At 44.1% G+C, this 21303-nt stretch overlaps 1 protein-coding gene across 1 annotated transcript in view; it reads left to right on the top strand.

Annotated features, from left to right (window-relative positions):
* LOC116981051 (dedicator of cytokinesis protein 1) overlaps positions 1 to 21303 on the top strand; it is a 413994-nt gene that overhangs the window by 74193 nt on the left and 318498 nt on the right. Inside the window, exons 8-11 of the mRNA XM_033033698.1 lie at positions 5423 to 5580; positions 11900 to 11981; positions 14639 to 14774; positions 21213 to 21285. Coding sequence (XP_032889589.1) covers positions 5423 to 5580; positions 11900 to 11981; positions 14639 to 14774; positions 21213 to 21285 — 449 coding nt within the window. The remainder of the gene's footprint in view (positions 1 to 5422; positions 5581 to 11899; positions 11982 to 14638; positions 14775 to 21212; positions 21286 to 21303) is intronic.

The following is a 21303-nucleotide window of genomic DNA, read 5'->3' as shown; positions in this document are numbered from 1 at the left end:
TCCTATCTGGGACACATGACAATAAACTCACTTGAGGTCACAAACATGCATGAGTTTGCAAAGAAACAGTTTGTGTACTGTGAGGGTGTCGAAGCTATACAAATAGAAGCTGCTTTTATTGCTAGTGCAGCTGTTATTGCCACTTAAATCACAAAGAGCCTTTTCATCTCAAACATTCAATCTTTTTTCAACATTATGGATTTTACCATTCTATAAGTTAAAATAAGTTTCTGTGCAGTGGCAGCAACGTGGATAGATTTTAAAAAAGCAATGTAAAACAGAAACTACAATCAAAATTTGAAAATATATTTCTAAAGATCAATATACAGTGTATTTAGAAAGTATTCAGACCCCTTCACCTTTTCCAAATTGTGTTACATTATATCCATTTTAAAATAAGGCTATAACATATCCATGTCAGAGCAAAAATCAAGCCATGAAGGAATTGTCCTTAGACTTCCAAGACAGGATTGTATCGAGACACAGATCTGGGGAAGGGTATAAAATAATTTCTGCAGCATTGCAGGTCCCAAAGAGCATAGTGGCCTCTGTCATTCTTAATTGGAAGAACTTTGGAACCACCAGGACTCTTCATAGAGTTGGCCGCCTGGCCAAACTGAGCAATCGGGGGAGAAAGGCCTTGGTCTGGGAGGTGACCAAGAACCCTATGGTCACTTTGAGAGAGCTCCAGAGTTCCTCTGTGGAGATGGGAGAACCTTCCAGATGGACAACTATATCTGCAGCACTCCACCAATCGGGCCTTGATGGAAGAGTGGCCAGACGGAAGCCACTCCTCAGTAAAAGGCACATGACAGCCCGCTTGGAGTTTGCCAAAAGGCATGAGAAACAAGATTTTCTGGTCTGATGAAACCAAGATTGAACTCTTTGGCCTGAATGCCAAGCTTCATGTCTGGAGGAAAACAGGCACCGCTCATCACCTGGCCAATACCATACCTACGGTGAAGCATGGTGGTGGCAGCATCATGCTGTGGGGATGTTTTTTCAGCGGCAGAAGCTGGGAGTCAGGATCGAGGGAAAGATGAACGGAGCAAAGTACAGAGAGATCCTTGATGAAAACCTGCTCCAGAGCATTCGGGACCTCAGGCTGGGGCGGAGGTTCACCTTCCAACAGGACATTGACCCTAAGCACACAGCCAAGACAATGCAGGAATGGCTTCATGACAAGTTTATGAATGTCCTAGAGTGGCCCAGCCAGAGCTCGGACTTGGACCCAATCGAACATGTCTGGAGGGACCTGAATATAGTTGTGCATCGACACTCCCCATCCAACCTGACAGAGCTTGAGAGGATCTGCAGAGAAGAATGGGAGAAATTACCTTAATACAGGTGTGCCAAGCTTGTTGCGTCATACCCAAGAAGACTTAACCATATAACCATATAACAATTACAGCACGGAAACAGGCCATCTCGACCCTTCTAGTCCGTGCCGAACACGTATTCTCCCCTAGTCCCATATACCTGCGCTCAGACCATAACCCTCCATTCCTTTCCCGTCCATATAACTATCCAATTTATTTTTAAATGATAAAAACGAACCTGCCTCCACCACCTTCACTGGAAGCTCATTCCACACAGCCACCACTCTCTGAGTAAAGAAGTTCCCCCTCATGTTACCCCTAAACTTCAGTCCCTTAATTCTCAAGTCATGTCCCCTTGTTTGAATCTTCCCTACTCTCAGTGGGAAAAGCTTATCCACGTCAACTCTGTCTATCCCTCTCATCATTTTAAAGACCTCTATCAAGTCCCCCCTTAACCTTCTGTGCTCCAAAGAATAAAGCCCTAACTTGTTCAACCTTTCTCTGTAACTTAGTTGCTGAAACCCAGGCAACATTCTAGTAAATCTCCTCTGTACTCTCTATTTTTTTGAGGCTGTAATCGCTGCCAAAGGTGCCTTAACAAAGTACTGAGTAAATAGACCATAGACAAGGGTCTGAATACTTATGTAAATTTGATATTTCAGTTATTTCACATGCTTGATCAAGAGTGTTTTGTCATTAATGTTTTATTATTAATGTTTAGTGTTTTCTGAGTCATTCGTAACCGTCACTGTATGTCATGTTGTTACTTGTGGGCGGAGCATCAAGGCAAATTCCTTGTATGTGAATACTTGGCCAATAAACTTACTTACTTATTTCTTTTAAATTACTTTGCAAACATTTTGAAACACCTGCTTTCACTTTTTTATTATGGGGTATTGCGTGTAGATTTATGATTTAAAAAAAGTAATTTAATTCATTTTAGAATAAGGCTGTAATGTAACAATATGAGGAAAAAGTGAAGGGATCTGAATACTTTCTGAATGCACTGTATATGATAAAATAAATTCTACCTTGACTATTTTAGATGGAGTGAACATGGTCACTGATTAGTAATCCTTGGACGTAGACTGCTTAACCTTAAAGAGATAAAACAGAACAGTAGAGCAGAGGAACCAGTCCTTCGGCCCACAACGTTTATGGCGAATATGGTGCCAAGGCTTTATTTGCTCGCCCATTATTCATATCTCTCCATTCCCTGCATATCCATGTGCCACTATTGTATCTGCCTCCACCACCCTCCTTGGCATCATGATTCAGCACTCACCACCAACAATGTAAAAAAAAGCTTGCCCTGCAGATTTCCTTTAAACTTTGACCCTCTCACCTTAAAGCTATGCCCTCTGGTATTTGATAATTCCATCCTGGGAAACAGGTTCTGACTATCTACCCCATCTAGGCCTGTCATAATTTTACAAACTTCTATTGGGTCTCCTTGCAACTTCCAGTGTTCTGGAGAAAACAACCTAAGTCTGTACAACCTCTCCCTGCAGTTTATACCCTCTAATCCAGGCATCGTTGTGGTATACTTCCTCTGTACCCTTTATAAAGCATCCACATACTTTCTGTTATGGGGCGACTAGAACTGCATGTAATGCTCTAAATGTGGACCAACCCAATTTCTGGAAAGCTGCATCATGACTTCCTGATTCCTATACTCAATTTCCCAACCAATGATGGCAAGCATACCTTGTGCCTTCCACACCACTCTATGTACCTGTGTTGCCACTTTCAGGGAGTTATGGACTTGGACCCAAGATCCCTCTGAACATCAATGCTGTTAAAGGTCATGCCATTAGAGCCATACCACATGGAAATAGTCCCTTGGCCCAGCTTGCCCATGCCAACCAAGATGTCCCACCTACACTAGTCTCACCTGTCCACGTTTGCCACATATCCCTCTAAACTTTTCCTATCCATGTACCTGACTAAATGTATTTTAAATGTTGTTATAGTACCAACCTCACCTACCTCCTCTCGTTCCAACACCCCATCCCTCTGAAAAGTTGCCCCTTGGGTTCCTTTTTTCTCTCTCACCTTAAACATATGTCCTCTCGTTCTTGATTCTCCTACTCCAGGTAAAAGATTCTCTGCATTCACTCTATCTATTGCCCTCGTGGTCTTATGCATCTCAATAACATCACCCCTCATCCTCCTCCGCTCCAAGGAATAAAGTCCTAGCCTGCCCAACCTCCCTCTATAGCTCAGGCCCTCAAGTCTTGGCAACATCCTCGTAAATCTTCCCTACAGTCTTTCCAGCTTAACAACATCTTTTCTATAGCAGGGTGACCAAAACTGAACACAATACTCCAAACACGGCCTAATTTTGTACAACTGTAACATAACATCTCAAATTCTATACTTAATACCTTGACTGATGAAAGCCAATGTACCGAAATCTTGAAATATTTCTTGACCACCCTATCTATCCGTGACACGAACAATGTACTTGCACTCCAGGATCCTTCTGGTCAACAACACTCTCCAGGCCCTGTGAAGGTCCAGCTCTGGTTTGTCTTCCCAAAATGTACACCTCACACTTATCTGCATTATACTCCATTAACCATTTCTCAGCCAACCTGCCCAACTGATCAAGAGCTTGTAATAGGTAGCAAAAATGCTGGAGAAACTCAGCGGGTGAGGCAGCATATATGTAGCGAAGGAATAGGCGACGTTTCGGGTCGAGACCTGAAACGTCGCCCATTCCTTCGCTCCATAGATGCTGCATCACCCACTGAGTTTCTCCAGCATTATTGTCTATCTTCGATTTTTCCAGCATCTGCAGTTCTTTCTTAAACAAGAGCTTGTAATAGTATCTCTTTCAACATGTAGAAACATGGAACTGCAGATGCTGGTTTACAAAAAAGAACACAAAGTGCTGGAGACCTGCTGAAATACTTCAGCATTTGTATTCTATCTATTTCAAGAGGATTGACAGAAGGCAACTTGGGCATAATGCTAGAGGTACTAGATTTGGAGAAGATGGTGACATTGGTTTGCTTATCCATTTTGGAGGAATTTGTGAAGGTATTTTTCCAGCACCTTGCAAACCTGCTTTTGTAAGTAAGTAAGTTTATTGGCCAAGTATTCACATACAAGGAATTTGCCTTGGTGCTCCGCCCACAAGTAACAACATGACATATAGTGACTGTTACGAATGACTCAGAAAACACTAAACATTAACAATAATAATACATTAATAATAAAACAGCATTGATCAAGCATGTGAACCAACAAAATACCGGATCAAAGGGAGGCTACAGATTTTTGGCTGTTGAGTAGAGCAACTACTCGTGGATAAAAACTGTTTTTATGTCTGGCTGTGGCAGCTTTGACAGTCCGGAGTCGCCTTCCAGAGGGAAGTGATTCAAAGAGTTTGTGGCCAGGGTGAGAGGGGTCAGAGATGATCTTGCCCGCTCGCTTCCTGGCCCTTGCTGTGTACACTTCATCAATGGAGGGAAGGTTGCAGCCAATAATCTTCTCTGCTGATCGGACGATTCGCTGCAGCCTCCAGGTGTCGTGCTTGGTGGCTGAGCCAAACCAGACCATGATGGAGAAGGTGAGAACAGACTCTACAATGGCCATGTAGAATTGGACCATCATTGCCTGTGGCAGATTGTGCTTCCTCTGCTGCCGCAGGAAGTACATCCTCTGTTGTGCCTTTTTGACTGTGGAGTCTTTGTTCTCTAGGTCCCAAAAGCACAACAGGAAAATACGAAGGTAGACAAAAATGCCGGAGAAACTCAGCGAGTGGGGCAACATCTATGGAGCTGCGGATCAATATTGCATATTAAACCATGAATTTTGTACCAGATTTGGGGTTTTGATGTTAAACTGATCTTTTTCTTAACAGCGCTAGGGATGTGCTGCTGCACTGAAGTGAATTTCATTTAAAAAATAAACTTTATATTTGAGTACTTCAATTGGCTTCACGGAATTCTTTCTACTGTCCCTTGATGTTGTATGTGGTTTGCTACTTATTTGTAATGTGCAGATAAAATACTGAATCGAAGAAGGAGGCTGATGGAGTATGTGATATTTTCCTGGTCTTTAAAATAATCTTTTCCTGCCTATCTTTCTTGCAGTCTCAGAAGCATAATATTGACATAAACAGACAAGCGAAGTTTGCTGCCACGCCTTCTTTCAGTCTGTTTGTAACTCTGAAGAATGTTGTCTGCAAAATAGGGGAAGATGCTGAAGTCTTGATGTCTTTATATGACCCGATTAAGTCTAAGTTTATCAGGTTGGTGCTTTGACTACTTTTGCATTAGGTTACTTAAAGGCATCCTGAATATTTTTCTGTTATCTTTCTCTGATTAAAGTAAAACGATGCTTTAATTATAATTGATTATCTTTGAGTACGGAATAATCAATAGATTCCATACCAGGGGCATCCAGATAGAAGAGGGCAATCTCTTATATTTACACAGAACAAGCATACATCATTTCATATACATAAATTCATTGTAATAGCATGTCATTTTAAAAACCATTAACAATGTTTAAGATCTGGATTATGCTTGCTCACTTGAAAAATATTGAATCCTGAATTATTGTATAACATCTTGCTATTATAACACTTCAAAATAAGATGGCTGTGGAATATTGCATTTGTTATGTTTTGTTGTACTTTGGGATTACTGTTATTGTAATTGAAGACAGGCTTTTTTGTAATCCGAAGAACAAAACATCACCTAAATTTCTTTTATTCCTGTCAAAATATATTCATCAATAGCACTTCTTGTTTTTAAATGTTATTTGCGATCTATTCTACCTACTCTGTTTTACATAGTTAGATTATATTAAGATTAATAGAAAATACAAAACAGACCTGTGCAATCTTATTGTATTGCCTTTGGGCAGATAATTAATTTGCATAGGGGGAGAAGGCCATTCACTTCCTGCACAATTTTCAGCCATTCTCTTCATCTGCTTCTGATTCTTTTCCGTTGTTATGTTTACTCAGCAAAGATTTTCAACCTTAATCTTGAAAATTTAAATAGAAATTTATTGGAACGAGCATTTCAGTTTTGCGCTGTCCTTTATAAGGTCATAAGTGATCGGAGTAGAATTAGGCCTTTCATGTCTACTCCGCCATTCAATCATGGCTGATCTATCTCTCCCTCCTAACTCCATTTTGCCTTCTCCCCGTAACCTCTGACACCTGAACTAATCAATCTATATGTTCCTTAAAAATATCCACTGACTTGGCCTCTACTGCCTTCTGTAACAAAGAATTCCACAGATTCACCACCCTCTGACTAATGAAATTCTCCTCATCTCCTTCCTAAAAGATCGTCCCAAAAATTCTGAGGTTATGACCTCTCGTTGATAAGGTTCTCTACTTTTTATGCACCCAAATACACTCATAAGCTTGCCCACCATTCCACACGAGATGTACTGAATTAACATGGAATTTTCACAAAGGAAAATGGTCATCACAATTTGGTTTTGAAATGGTAAGGTGTATCTCCATTGTTTTCCCTCCTTATCAGCATGCGTAAGGGACTGTATATAATATAAAAGAACGGGCAGAAAAACATCAGTTACACAAACTTGTCCGAGAGGGGTGAGCCAGAGGCCCGTCAAAGAGTCAATGGCGCAGCCCTTTCGTTTCCAAAAATCGCGTTGCGCGTTAGAGGCGTCCCTCTGTTTTAACTATACATCACCCATGTGTTGGCAAGGCCGTTCTGTCTATTAGAATCTTTGGTTCTGTGGGGACCAATGTGCAGAATTCGGTGCCTTGGCAGAGGCAAGGGGCGACAGTAGTATCCTGTCTCAATGATGCTCTGGCTCTGCATTGTTTAACTCTCTCATTGCTGGATTCATTACTGCTCTTCCTTCCTCTTGTGCATCAGCCCTTTCCCTTCTTTCTCATCTTTTTCAATCTCAGAGTCTCTATCAGTATCATTTTCTTCTGGGGTGCTCTTCCCTGAGCTGTGGCTGGAGCCCTCCCCCCCCCCCCCAACAGGGTCGCCATGCCACATAAGGAGTCCCCGGGGTTATTTCGTTTTGGAGCTTTTTCCCCTTTTTTTGTTACCAATTGTCGCTTAATTTGCAACTCAATCAGGCCTTTTCCTGTTTTATCATGCCAATTACATTCTGCTTGTAACATATCCCAATTCTTAGGTATACCATCCTTTTTCATCTTTTCTGCCTTTTTAACAGTTTCTACATTTCATGTTCCTCCGACTGGCCAGGATTCATCTCCCAAACCTTTGGTTAACATATAACTTAATATTCTATAGTCTTTGTTACTTTTAGGATTCAAATTACACATATTTGGGTGGGCGCTCCCCGTCACTTTTATCCAGACTATTCCCCATAGCCGCGAGTCTCTTCTCAGCCCGGTTACTTTGTGAACGACAAATTTTTTTAGTTTGCGGAGCCAATTTTGCACTACTTTCCCAGTAGCAAAATACCTTACCAACTACTCTCCTAGCATCAAAATCTCTTACCAACTACTTTCCTAGTAGCAAAAATGTATTAATTTACGACAAACCTTTTTAGTTTGCTCTATCCAATCGCCGACTACTCTCTTGATAGCAAAATACATACCCAATTAGTCTTACCGTTGTCTGTATTAAGGACCTCGGTTAGGAACCCGATCAACCTCTGAAGAAGGACCGCAGATGTTCCCGGTCTCAAAGGATCCGATTAGAACTCAGTTTTCTCCCTGTCCAATCCCGGTCACTTTGAAGCATCTTATACAGTCATCTGTTGAGGGTCTCAGCGAGATCCTGCCGACTATGCTAATGATAAGGTTCACTAGTTTAAAAACAGACAACTCGCAAAAACGTTAGGTAAGCCAACTCAAGCTTTACTGATCATCAGCCGGCAGAAGTGACGGGGATACACCAGTCAAGTAAGCAACAGACACTTGACTTCCTTTCACTTCAAAGAACAAAGATTTACACGGTTTTTTATACTGTGTGTCACTTAATCACATTCCAAAGATGTTAGTCATGGTCACATCAAGTAATCACATTCCAAAGAGGTCACAAGATGCAGCCAATATACATCACTACCGGACGAGCCTGAGCTTGTCTCTCTTATCAATTGGTAGACACATTTCAACGGCACCGGTCATTGTCTCAATATACATCAACCTGGAGAAGGCCTGCTTGAGAAGGAATTATAAGCTGCAACCTACAGTCAAGTATTCCACTGTGTATCTTATATATTTAAAAGCATTTAACCTTTTCATTGTCCAAGACTCTCAAACTAGTGGAAACATCCTCTCCACATTCACTCTATCCAGGCCTTTCACTATTCTGTATGTTTCAATGAGGTCCCCCCTCATTCTTCTAAACTCCAGCAAGTACAGAACTAGCGCTGACAAACACTCATCATAGGTTAGCCTACTTATTCCTGGGATCATTCTTGTAAACCTCCTATGGACCCTCTCCAGAGCCAGCACATCTTTCTCAGATATGATGCCCAAAATTGCTCACAATATTCCAAATGCAGCCTTACCAGCGCCTTAAAGAGCCTCAGCATTACATCCCCATTTTTGTATACAAGCTCTCTTGAAATAAATGATAGCATTGAGTTTGCTTTCTTTACTACCAATTCGACTTGCAGATTAAGATTTTAGGAATCCTACACCCGCACTCCCAAGTCCGCACCTCCGATTTCTGGATTCTCTCCCCATTTAGAAAATAGTCTCGCCTTTATTCCTACCACCAAAATGCATGACTCCACACTAATGCATGACTACACTATATTCCATCTGCCATTTCTTTGCCCACTCTCCCAACCCCTTCTGCAGAGTCCCTGCTTTCTCTATGCTACCTGCCCTATTTTCGAATCATCCACAAACGTGTCTACAAAGCCTCAAATCCCCTTGTCTAAATCATTAATATACAATGTGAAGAGTAGTGGCCCCAGCACCAACCCCTGCGGAACTCCACTAGTCACTGGCAGCCATCTAGAAAAAGCCCCGTTTATTGCCATTCCTTGTCATTTGCCATCCAGCCAACCTGCTATTCATACTAGTGTCTGCCCTTTGATACCTTGGGCTCTTCCTCAGCAGCTTCACGTGGCACCATAACAGGATTTCTGAACATCTAAGTAAACAACGTCTACTGACGCTGTTTTGTCTGTCCCGCTATTTACTTCTTCAAAGATTATGTGGGAACATGGTACCTTAATTTCTTCCTGGTTGGCCATGTTCGAATGTTCCTTTGCGTGTGCTTCTGTTCTAGTTTTTTTGACACTAAACAAAGTAGTTTATGTTTATCCAATTAAAGATGAATTAGATGTCTCCTTCACCTGTAGTCAGCAGAGTATAAGACCTGTTTCCGGAAAAAAACACGCAAATATATCCAGAGGAAGGAGTTAAGTCAGGTTCAATAACAACATTTAATATACATCTGCAGAGGAACATGGACTGGAAAGGTTTACAGGGGTATGCGCCAAATGTAGGCAAATGGTACTAGCTTAGATGGGGCATCTTGGTTGGCATGATCAAGTTGGTCGGCACAGAATGAGTGTGATATATGACTATGAATTTATATTTAGAAAACTAGTCTTTCTAATTTAATGTATTGATCTTTTTGTATGTTTCTGCCGAAACTGCTCTAACCAGCCAAGGTCAGAAATTTCCTTCCTGAGATGTGGTACTTGAGAGTATAGAAGAAACCAAGATTGTGTACTTCATTCATTTTATATTCTGGCCTCATTAGCATTAAGTTCTAAATCTACATTTTAGTTTAGAATACAGCATGGAAACAGCCCCATCGCCCCACCAATTCCACATTAATTATTTATATGCCTGAACTGCGAACTTTTACAATTCCATTGTTTTCTTCCCTGCACAATTCATTAAATATTTTGATTTGTTTTTATGGGTCCAGACTGGAGACGCCTACTCCCTTACCTGGTTTTGCTCAACTCATGTAACATATCCATGTCCGAATGTAATTTTCTGCTCCCATTCGCAGAACTTATTTTATCTCTTGCTGCAGTTTGCAAACTGAGGTATACAAATTCTGGCCCTTCATCCAAATATTATTTGGGCATGGTGGACAGTAATCATTTGGGAAGCTTTGAGATGACTAACTGTTAACAGCCTGGCATATATGGTTATAACCCTTTGTTGTAAAGTAATTAAATGTCCTGTAAAACAGAGCAGAAGGATTGCGATCATAGATTGACTTAACAACATCCAGGGGTATTATCGTTCTTGATGTGAGCATACAAAGTCCATGAGTGCATGCTCGGCAGGTAGAAATGGAGAAAGGACAAAGTAGCAGTTGCAATTAAAAACTCTTAAGGGAACTGACATTTATTATGCATTTAAACCTGGATGCCAGTGTGAGATAAAGAAGATAAAATGAATGATGGAGCAAAAAGCAAACTGCCTGAGAAACTCGAGCAGAAAACAAAGTGATGGAGGAACTTGGTAGGGTAGACAGCATCTGTAGAGGGAATGGACACATGATGCTTCGGATTGGGACCCTTCTTCAGACCCTATCCTGTCCCGCTGAGTTCCTCCAGCACACTGTTTTTGGTTAAGATTCTGGCATCTGCAATTCTTGTGTCTCCATTTTACTGCTGGTGGAACACAGTCGGTCACACAACATCAGGTTGAGCCCCTGCATCAGGGCTGATTGGAGAGGGAAAATAGCCAGTATAAAGAGAAGAGGGGAAGTGGTGAAACAGTGGTCTATAAATCCTGGGTGGACTGAGGAGGAGTGAAGGATCATGAGCAGATGGAGGCAGGTGGTGGAGACAGATTCTGAGCATGATGAGTGGGGACACAATGTTTAAAAGGTGCTGGAATTTGATGTCAGGAAGGTGATAATGGGGACCTTTAAGAGAGAGATGAAAGGCAGATGGAACCACCCTTTTGCCTATATTTCACCTCTAGCCTTTGTCACTTACTCCATCCATCTGCCAATCACCCCCCTTCACCTACATCCACCTGTCACTTGCCCCACTCCTACCTCTCTTTTCCAAATTTCTCCCCTTAGTCCAATCAGTCGGAAGAAAGGTCCTGACCTGGGAGTTCATCTGTCCATGCCCTACACAGATGTCGCCTGACCCACAGAGTTTCTCCAAACTTTTGTTTTTTGCTACTGGAACTAGTTGAGAAGGACATGAGGAGACTTGTGTGGAGCATGGACCCGAGTAGAATGGTCTGGTGCTGTGCTGTAAAGCACACATCTCGTATATATTTAATCAAAAATCCTTTATCTCTGGGTAATCCTATCTATTCTTCATATGTTCTGCTTTCCAGTTCAGTTTCAAAAGTAAATGCATTTTGAACATGGCAAAGCAAGAACATTTAAAATCTTTAATTATCTCAAAACATATACCCCTGGTTTAATATGATTCCCTATTTTAGTTCATATTTTGAATAAAAATTAGCATATCGCATTTTGAAGCTGCCAAGACCTTTATTGCTAAAGTGAATTTAAAAAAATGCATATTTTACTTTGCATCTAATACATTAGATGAATGTATCTAATCTAATGTATGAAAAGATAAATTGACTTGTAAGGAATGCATGTGGGCACATTGTGAATAACACTGACAAACCTGCCGTGTTTATACAGTGAAAACTACCTGGTGCGATGGGCAAGTTCAGGCCTTCCTAAAGACATAGACCGGCTAAACAATCTAAGAGCTGTATTTACAGTAAGTTATTCCCCCATTTTATTAATAATGGTTGATTATGTTATTTACATTTGCCTTGTATTTATTTAGCTTTTACTTTGATTTGGTGTAATGTTGCATAATTGCTAGGGACACTGATGTTGCTAATCCTTTGCCATTAATTAAAACATTGAAATCAGGTTAAAATTTCCGACTCCTTCAACCTGATCCCACCACCAGTCACAATGTCGTAGCCCACCCTTTTCCTCTTAACATACCAACCACTCTCTCCCCAACTCCTTGATTTGCTCATCCCTTCACACCCAAACCAGCCTTTCCCCGAGTTCATTCCCCCGCAACTGCAGACGATGTAACACCTATTCACATTTCCTCTCTCACTTCACCCCAGTAACCCTTCCAGGTGAGACTTGTCAGTTATATTTCTCGTTCCTGATGTGGGTTCCTTGGCACAGGTAAAACCAAGCGATCATTTGGTTGAACACTTGCCTTCTGCCCACCAAAGCCCGCTGGTTGCTTACCATTTTAAATCCTTACCATTTCCACATTGACCTTTCTGTCTATGGCCTCCATCATTACCAGAGTGAGGCCACCCCCATATTGGAAGAACCTCATATTCGACTTGGGTAGTCGACAACCCAACAGTATGAGCATTGAATTTTCTGATTTCAGGTAATAAACCTGTATCCCCACTCATTCCACTGCCGCCCCCACCCTGCACGCATTTCTCTCACCACCACCCAACACCCTAGTCACTGGCCTGCTTGTCTCCATGACTCCCACATTTTCCTTTAATCTTCCCTCTTCCCCCCCCGTCCCCTTCCTCCTTTTGTCCTCCCTCTCACTTTACATTCACTCCACCTCTTTATTCCTTATCTGACACACTTTTGTCTCCTTTTCTTCTCAAGTCTTTATCACTTACTCCAGCCATCTACCAATCAACTCCCCTCTCACCTGAACTACTTTTGCAGCACTGTATTTCACTTTTCTAGCTTTCTCTCAGCTGCTACATCAGTCTGCATATCCAACCTGAATTGTTGCCTGTTCATTCTCTCCACAGATGCTGCATGGCCTGCTGTTCCTCCAGCACTTTGTTTTTTGCTCAAGTTTCCAGCATCTGCTGATGCTTGTCTTTTTTTTATTATTTGAATTGTTGATAGTCTAAAAAGGATAGAATATGACATTTATTTAAAATAAAAGTCTGAAGACATTGTCATATTATGATATGTAAAAAGCCAATCTTAACCAGGATAATAAATGTAAAACATTAGTTAGAGCCTAACAAAAAACAATTGTAATATTTCATATTTTATGTTATTGTAAATATACATGTAATAAATGAAACAGTTTACATACACTGTTGAAAAAATAAACTTAACAGGAGGCCACTGAACAAAACAAAAGAAAGTATTGTACCTCAGAAGATCCATCAAATACATTAATTTATGTAGTAAGAATATTTAGAGGATCTGTCTAAAGATGTCAGATATAAGATATTTCAAGTTCAAGTTCAAGTGAGTTTATTGTCATGTGTCCCTGTATAGGACAATGAAATTCTTGCTTTGCTTAAGCACACAGAAAATAGTAGGCATTTACTACAAAACAGATAAATGTGTCCATATACCATGATATAAATATATACACACATGAATAAATAAACTGGTAGTGCAAATAACAGAAAGTGGTTGCTAATAATCAGAGTTTTGTCCGAGCCAGGTTTACTAGCCTGATGGCTGAGGGGAAGTAGCTATTCCTGAACCTGGTTGTTGCAGTCTTCAGGCTCCTGTACCTTCTACCTGAAGGTAGCAGGGAGATCAGTGTGTGGCCAGGATGGTGTGGGTCTTTGATGATACTGCCAGCCTTTTTGAGGCAGCGACTGCGATAAATCCCCTCGATGGAAGGAAGGTCAGAGCCGATGATGGACTGGGCAGTGTTAACTACTTTTTGTAGTCTTTTCCTCTCCAGGGCGCTCAAATTTCCGAACCAAGCCAATATATATACACACACACACTAGACTGAGTGGGACCCGTTGGGTCCCAGCATTGCACGGGAGGGCTGGTCCCCCTGTTTCACCTTGGCTTTGCACCGTGTGAATTTTTTAGACAACGTTCCCCCCACTTGCCCTGTCTCCCGCCTGCATAATGGGTTGGTGAATGAAGCGATGTGTTTGTGTGTGTTCCACCCTGACAGTCGCCGTTCCAGTTGCTGGTTTTTCAGGCGACTGCCACAACTTGACAGTCGCCGGCAGTCCGCTGAAAAATCGCCTAAGTGGGACAGGCCCATAATTTAATTTTGAAGCCGTTTTCCTACACATCTTTTCTGCTATGATGATCAGATGGCTGGACTGTAAAAACTAAGGACATTTTAAAACCGTTATATATCTAGTGCAGGGTTTAGTTACCAAAATAACTTTAGTCTGCTTGTTCTCAGCATAACATTTTAATCCAAGACAAATTAAGTTCTATAATTGCTAAAATAGGAAAATCTGTAGAAATAATTAAAAGCCTATGCTTATTCAGGGTAAGATGAATATGCTAGCTTCCCACAGTTTAAAATAATTTTGCAATATACAGGTGAGTCAGTATCTATAAAGGGGGCAAACAGGTTATGACATCTTGCACATATATGCTTCATTTGAGAGGCAATGTTTTATTTGAGTTATTTCTTGTATATTTTTACAGGACCTCGGCAGTAAAGACCTTAAGAGAGAAAAAATTAGCTTTGTGTGCCAGATTGTCAGAGTGGGTCGCATGGAGTTGAAGGACAATAATACCAAGAAATCTACCACGGGGCTGAGAAGACCTTTTGGAGTTGCTGGTAAATACCTAGCATATGATAATGAACATAATATTGCAATAATAATAGATATAAATCTTGTATTTCTTTCAAATTTTAAACCGTTAATAAGCCAATAGGGTTTTTATGGATTGTAAATATAACTTTCCATTCAGTCACAAGCAGTATGGGACTTAGTCTTTAGTGGACAAAGCGAATGAGCAACTCATTAAAAAGAGCTAATTTTACTGGGGAATGTTAAAAAATGTGATGATCTGAGTAATATGCGCAGATATGATGAGGACCATATATGTATATATGAGTGGTAAGCCATGGACAGGTTGGGCAAAATAGTTTATTTGTATATTGTAACTTATATGTATTTCTGAATGTATATGTCTGGAAGGTGGGATAAATGTAAATGTAAAGCACTCTTCAAACCAGAGAACACAGTTTTGTATTTAAATGCAATACAGGTGCACAACCTTTTATCCGAAAGCCTTGGGACCAGACACATGCCGGATTTCGGAATTTTTCGGATTTCCGAATGGAAGATTTTTAGCGTAGATTAGGTAGGTAGCGCGGGCGGCTTGAAAAGTCTGGAGCGGCTGCCTCCTCCCCGGAGACCAGGGAAATCATTGCATAAATGTTAGTCAGTTAGTTTGGAGGGATTTTATGTGGTTGGTGGGTGGGGGGTGAAGGGGGAAACTTTAATTCTTAGTCCCCTACCTGGTCGGAGAGGCGGGGAGCGGGCAATGCCTTACCGGGTCGCCGTGCAGTAAGCTCCGGAGCGCTGTGGCCGCCGACTCCCAACATCACGGAGCTGGGGGCTCCGTCCGGCCGCGGGCAGCGCCGGCAACTCTACCCCTGGCTGCGCGGCGCTCCAAATCCAGCGCCGCCCGCGACCGGCCGCCCGCAGCCCCAGCTCCGCGATGTTGGGAGTCGACGGCGTCGCAGAGCTGGGATACCAGCGGGGAGCGGGCAATGCCTTACCGGGTCGCCGTGCGGTAAGCTCCGGAGCGCTGTGGCCGCCGACACACAAGATGTCGGCGGCCACAACGGTGCTGGGGCTGCAGGCGTCCGGCCGCGGGCCGCGCTGGATTTGGAGCGCCGCGCAGCCAGGGGTAGAGTTGCCGGGGTCGGAGCTACAACCGGCGCCGCCCGCGGCCGGACGCCCGCAGCCCCAGCTGGGAGTTGGCGGCCACAGCGCTCCGGAGCTTACTGCATGGCGACCCGGTAAGGCATTGCCCGCTCCCCGCCTCTCCGACCAGGTAGGGGACTAAGAATTAAAGTTTCCCCCTTCACCTCCCCTCCCCCCCCCCCCCCTTTTTCACATAAAAGCCCTCCAAACTAACTGACTAACATTTAAGCAATGATTTACAGATGTTTAAGTGTCTCCCCGGTCTCCGGGGAGGAGGCAGCTGCTACAGTAGTACAGACCTGGGTTGACCGTGGGTCGTTTCGGGTCAAGTTTGGCGTCAAATGCGAGCTTTGGTGTGCAGACGACATCCTGGAAAAAATGGCCGGTTTTCAGAGTTTTTCGGTTTCCGGAACTCCGGATAAAAGGTTGTACACCTGTAATTAAAAAAATATCCTGCTCTTAATTATATTGAATATTTGTATTTCTTTTTTAACATGGTTAAAAGTATTTCAGATTTCTTAATTTATCTTAATGAACTATTTCCATTGTATTAATGTTTAATTTTTACAAAAATTGTCCTTATCTGAATTGTTCAGTTGTTTGCAGAATTCTACGAAAGGTTTGGAAAGTTATTTTCACACTAAAGTGGAATGTGCCTATATAGGTGCCTATATGGGCGGAGGGGTGTGTGGGCGGGGGCAGGGATATGTGGGCGGGGGGGGGGGGGGTGGTTGTGGGGGCGGGAGAGGGGGGTGTGGGCAGGGGGGTGTGTGGGAGGGTGGCTTGTGTGGGGGGAGAGGTTTGGGCGGGGGATGGGTTGTGGGTGGGGGATTGTGGGGGCAGGAGGGGGTTGTGGGAGAGGGTGGGGGTGGGGGGGTTTGAGGAGGGAGGTGGTGTGTGGGCGAAGGGGTTGTGGGGGGAGTGAAGGGAGGATAGGTGTGGGCCAGAGGTGTGGTGGTTGTGGGTTGAGTGCGGTGTGGGCGGGGTGTATGGGGGGAGGGGTGAGGGGGGGTTGTGGGGGGGAAGGGTGTCTGGGCAGGGGAGGTTGTGGGGGGAGGGATTGTGTGGGCTGGGGGCTTGTGGGAGGAGAGGGGTGTGTGAGCGTGGGGTTGTGGGGGAAGGGAGTGTGGGGGCGGGGAGGATGTGTGGGGAGAGGGGCATGTGGGCGGGGGAGACTGGGGGGTGCGGGGGCGGGTAGTTGTGGCGGGAGAGGGGTTGTGGGGGGAGAGGGGTGTGTGGGGAGGGGGGAGAGAGCTCGGAGAAAAGACAAGGGAAGAGCCATGGGGGAGAAGGAGGGAGAAGGGGTTATCAAGGGAGGCAGGAGCCAGCGAGGGGGACCAAAGGGGAAGGGGTTGGAACTGGCGGTGCGATGGGGACTCACAGCGGTCGCTGGTCATTCTCCGCCGGGATCAGAGTCTCAGCTTTCCGTTTGGCGACATCTCCGACTCTGCGCCGCGCTGGTCCGGTCCCTCCTAAAATTGTGTCCGGTTCGAGACCTCCGCCGGCCATCCAGAGCTTCCCTTAGCTCCAGTAAAGACGCGATGGTGCAGGAAGGGGCAGACCGTCCCGGGGAATGACAGGAGAAGAGACTAATCTGTGCAACGCTGACTGGCAAAAGAGGAGATTGATCTGCGCACGCGTGGTTATTAAGATTTCAAAACCTCGCCAATTTTTACATTATGCCACCGATTGGAATGAAACATGGTGCTCTCGCAGCGAGTGAGCTGGCGAAAAATCGTAGTGCTATGGCGTACTGTATTTGCGTAAATAGAATAACCGTGCAAACCTGAAGATAAGATCAGAGTTTAGTTATGTATAGATAGATAGAAGATAGATAGATGGAAATGCAATTTAATGGGGGAGGGAGGATACGCTGGATAATAGAGGTAGTGGTGGGACAAGACCTGGAATGCTGGAGTAACTCATCAGGTCAGGCTGAAAATGGAAAGGTAACATTTTATGTTGGGACCCTTTTACAGACATTGAGGGGGAGATGAAAAAATGCTGGAAGAGAGGAGGGGCAGGACAAAGCATGGCAATAGTTGCATTCAAGTGGGAGGGAGGGGGGGGGGGGGGGTGTTGATGGGTAGATGGTCAGATAAAGGTCAGACATGAAAAGACTAAACATGAGAGATAAGGATAAGTTGTGCACTGTGAAAACAGTGAGGGGACAAATGGGCATCTTCCCTCCATCTCTCTCCATCTCCCTCCCTCCATCTCCCTCTCTCTCCCTCCCTCCCCCTCCCTCCCTCTCCCTCTCTCTCCCTCTTTCCCTCCCTCCCTCCCTCCCTCCCTCCCTCCTTCCGTCCTGTAGCACTAATTCATCGCGAACCAGGAAGTAGGGGTGTATTTCGAGCGAGGTGTTGGACTGTTTGTCAGGCCAACCGCACCGGATGACTGTAGACAGCAATTGTAAAGTCTCATCAGCAGCCGTGTGTTCAGCTAGGCTGCTTAAACGATCAGTTGGCACAAATGAGACCTTCATGAATTTGTCCTGTCCGGAGAGTTGTTGTTCGTTGGTTCTGCGCGGGGCTCTGGATAGCGTGTCTGCTATGTACATGTCTTATCACGAATGAGCTCATCGCATAAATCATGCGATGAGCTCATTCGTGATAAGAAATGTACATAGCAGACACACAAACAGTCCAATACCCCGCTCGAAATACACCTCTACTTCCTGGCTCGCGATGAACTAGTGCTTCAGGACGGAATCATAGTCAAGGGCCACAAGGCAGTGGTCCCAGCCGCCCTCCAGAACGAATACTATAACGACATCCACAGGGGCCACCCCGGCGTGGAGGCAACCCTCCAAAGGGCGCAAAGCATGTTTTACTGGCCCGGTGTGGCCAAATACATACACGAAAGAACTGAAACTTGCACTGTCTGCAAAAGCCTGACGCCACATCAGCAGAAGCAGCCTTTACTGCCGCAACCAGTCCCTCCCTCCCGTGGTCCTCGCTACCCGCCGACATCTTCGAGTGGCACGGGAAACACTATCTGGTTCTTGTTGACTCTTGCTCGGGCTGGTTCGAAATAGACCTACTGCAAACCATTTCTTCGGAGGCAGTGATTGAGAAGCTGCAATGGCACCTCTCCGTGCATGGCTCCCCTGCAGGTATTCAGTCCGACAACGGCAGACAGTTCACCAGTCAAACTTTTAAAAACTTTGCTAAATGATGGGACTTTCAACACGTTCCCGCAGTCCAACGGACTCGCCGATCGTGCCGTTCGGAGTGCAAAACAACTCATGGAACGACCATACCTCGTCAAATCAGACGTATACCTGGACCTGCTCAATCTACGGAACATTGCACGGGATCCTATACTAGGTTCTCCAGCCCAACGACTGATGTCTCGCCAAACCCTTGCTCCCCTGCCTGTCTCCCAGCAGCTGTTGCAGCCACAAGTTATTTTCCCGCCTGCGGTTCAGAAACAACTACAATTTAAACGTGACACAAAGAAGCGGTTATTCGAAAAGTCCAACAAGCTACTTAAACCTCTCGCACGTGGACAAGTGGTTCGTCTGCAAACCGACAAGGGCCATGCACGCCTGGGACACATCCACGGCCCTGCCAAAGAACCACGTTCATACCTGGTCGAAGTTGACGGAGTCATCTACAGACGCAACCATCAACACATCCTTCCGGTGAAGGAACCGCGTCCTGCGACTCCATATCCCCGCCTCTCGTGCTCCCTCCCACTGTCGGTGCCGCTCCCCCACCACCAACCATGGTTCCTACCGCTGTCTCCCCGTGACTTTTGGCGCCTGGCTCGCCTACTTCGTCTCCCACCCTGCCTGTCGGGTCACCAGTCGTTTCCCCACTCCGCTCCCCGTTCTCTTCTCCCGTGAAAGGAGTTGAGGCAGTCTCGTATCGCACAAGGGCCGGACGGGTTTGTAGGCCACCCGTTAGATATGGCGATTTTGTGTAACTTTGCAAGTGTATTCTTAACATTCTGCTTATATTGCTGAGCCACCGATGTTTCTTTATTTCTACAAGAAGAGATGTAGATTGGCTATTGCATGCTAGCTAATTATAGTGCTTGTTAGTAGTAGCTCCGCCTAGTACGTGCTTTATAGTATCAAGAGCTCGCCTACGCTAGCTAGTAGATGTAGCAGCTCAGAGTTGTAACGTATTGCAGATCCTATGCTGTAAGTGATTTAATAAATATGTGTTGTATCTTAATGTGTGTTTGGGTCACATCATTACATTACCTTTACACCCCTTTGCGGGCCGGATGTGGAAATCTCCTGAAATTATTCAATTTCCCTAAAATTACCTGAAGACAACCAGAATTTCCCGAATTTCGGGTAATTTCCTACAAAGTGGAAACATTGCAAATGGTGCGTCCAGGTGTTACATAGGGATGCGAGGGGGTATCTCCAGCACTTAGTCTTTTTTTGTAAACCAGCATCTGCAGTACGTTGTTTTGAAGTGATAAATGGACACAGATGCAGGGGTTTGATTGGCTGAAGGGTAGAGTAAGAGACAGAGGCCAGAGGTGAAAAAGAATAAAAAAGATATCAAATAAGAAGAGAAGTATGAAATCTAAAGCCGGAGGGATATAGGTGTTTGTTGGAAACTGGGGGGAGAAGAGAGGGAATGAAAGGGAACAGGGACGGGGATAAGAGATGAGTATAAGAAGGAGGGAAAAGGAGCAGGGTAACTGGAGGGGTGGATGAAAGTTGGAGAATGGGTGCTCACCGGGGAGGGGGAGGGGGTGCACTGGAAAGTGGGGGTTGTGTATGTGGGGGAGGGGGTTACTTAAAATTGGAGAATTCATTCTTCATATGCCACCCAAGTGATATATGAGGTGCTGTTCTTCCAGTTTGCATGTGGTTTCCCTCTGGCAATGGAGGAGGCAAAGGGCAGTATGGGAATGGAAAGGGGAATTAAAATAGTTGGCAACTGGGACATCCAGCAGGGCTCGGTGGTAGAGTGCAAGAATTTAGCAAAAAGATGCCACTATCAAAGTTCAAGGAAAATAAATCGAGGAAATTAATTATTTGCTTATGATTTAATTCTGCCAAAAGTACACTTTGAAGATACTAATATGAAATTGGCTTTGCAAACCTTGAGTGAATGTGGAATTGATTAGATCTGCATCAGACTGGATGCAGGTAATGCTCTTTTGAGATTGCGTCTTTTTCTACTTGGATGTGTTAAATAGCCCTAGATTATATTATCCATGAAGTGTGGCTCGAGTAAGTTTTTGTAAATGATAGTGATGAAACTATTTTGTTATTTATAACCAAGTCTGTCCAAATTTCCCAACTTTTAAACATTTGAAAGAAACTTGCTTGTAAGAATGCTGATGTAGTTTTCTTATTACTATTACAGTTATGGATGTCACTGACATAATCACAGGGAAAGTAGATGATGAGGACAAACAACACTTCATTCCATTTCAACCGTAAGTAGTAGTAATACT

This window comes from Amblyraja radiata, chromosome 15 (genome assembly GCF_010909765.2).
Source record: "Amblyraja radiata isolate CabotCenter1 chromosome 15, sAmbRad1.1.pri, whole genome shotgun sequence".
In the NCBI taxonomy this organism is placed as follows: Eukaryota; Metazoa; Chordata; class Chondrichthyes; order Rajiformes; family Rajidae; genus Amblyraja; species Amblyraja radiata.
Note: the sequence above shows the minus strand (reverse complement) of the source record. Positions and strands in the feature narration are given on the sequence as shown.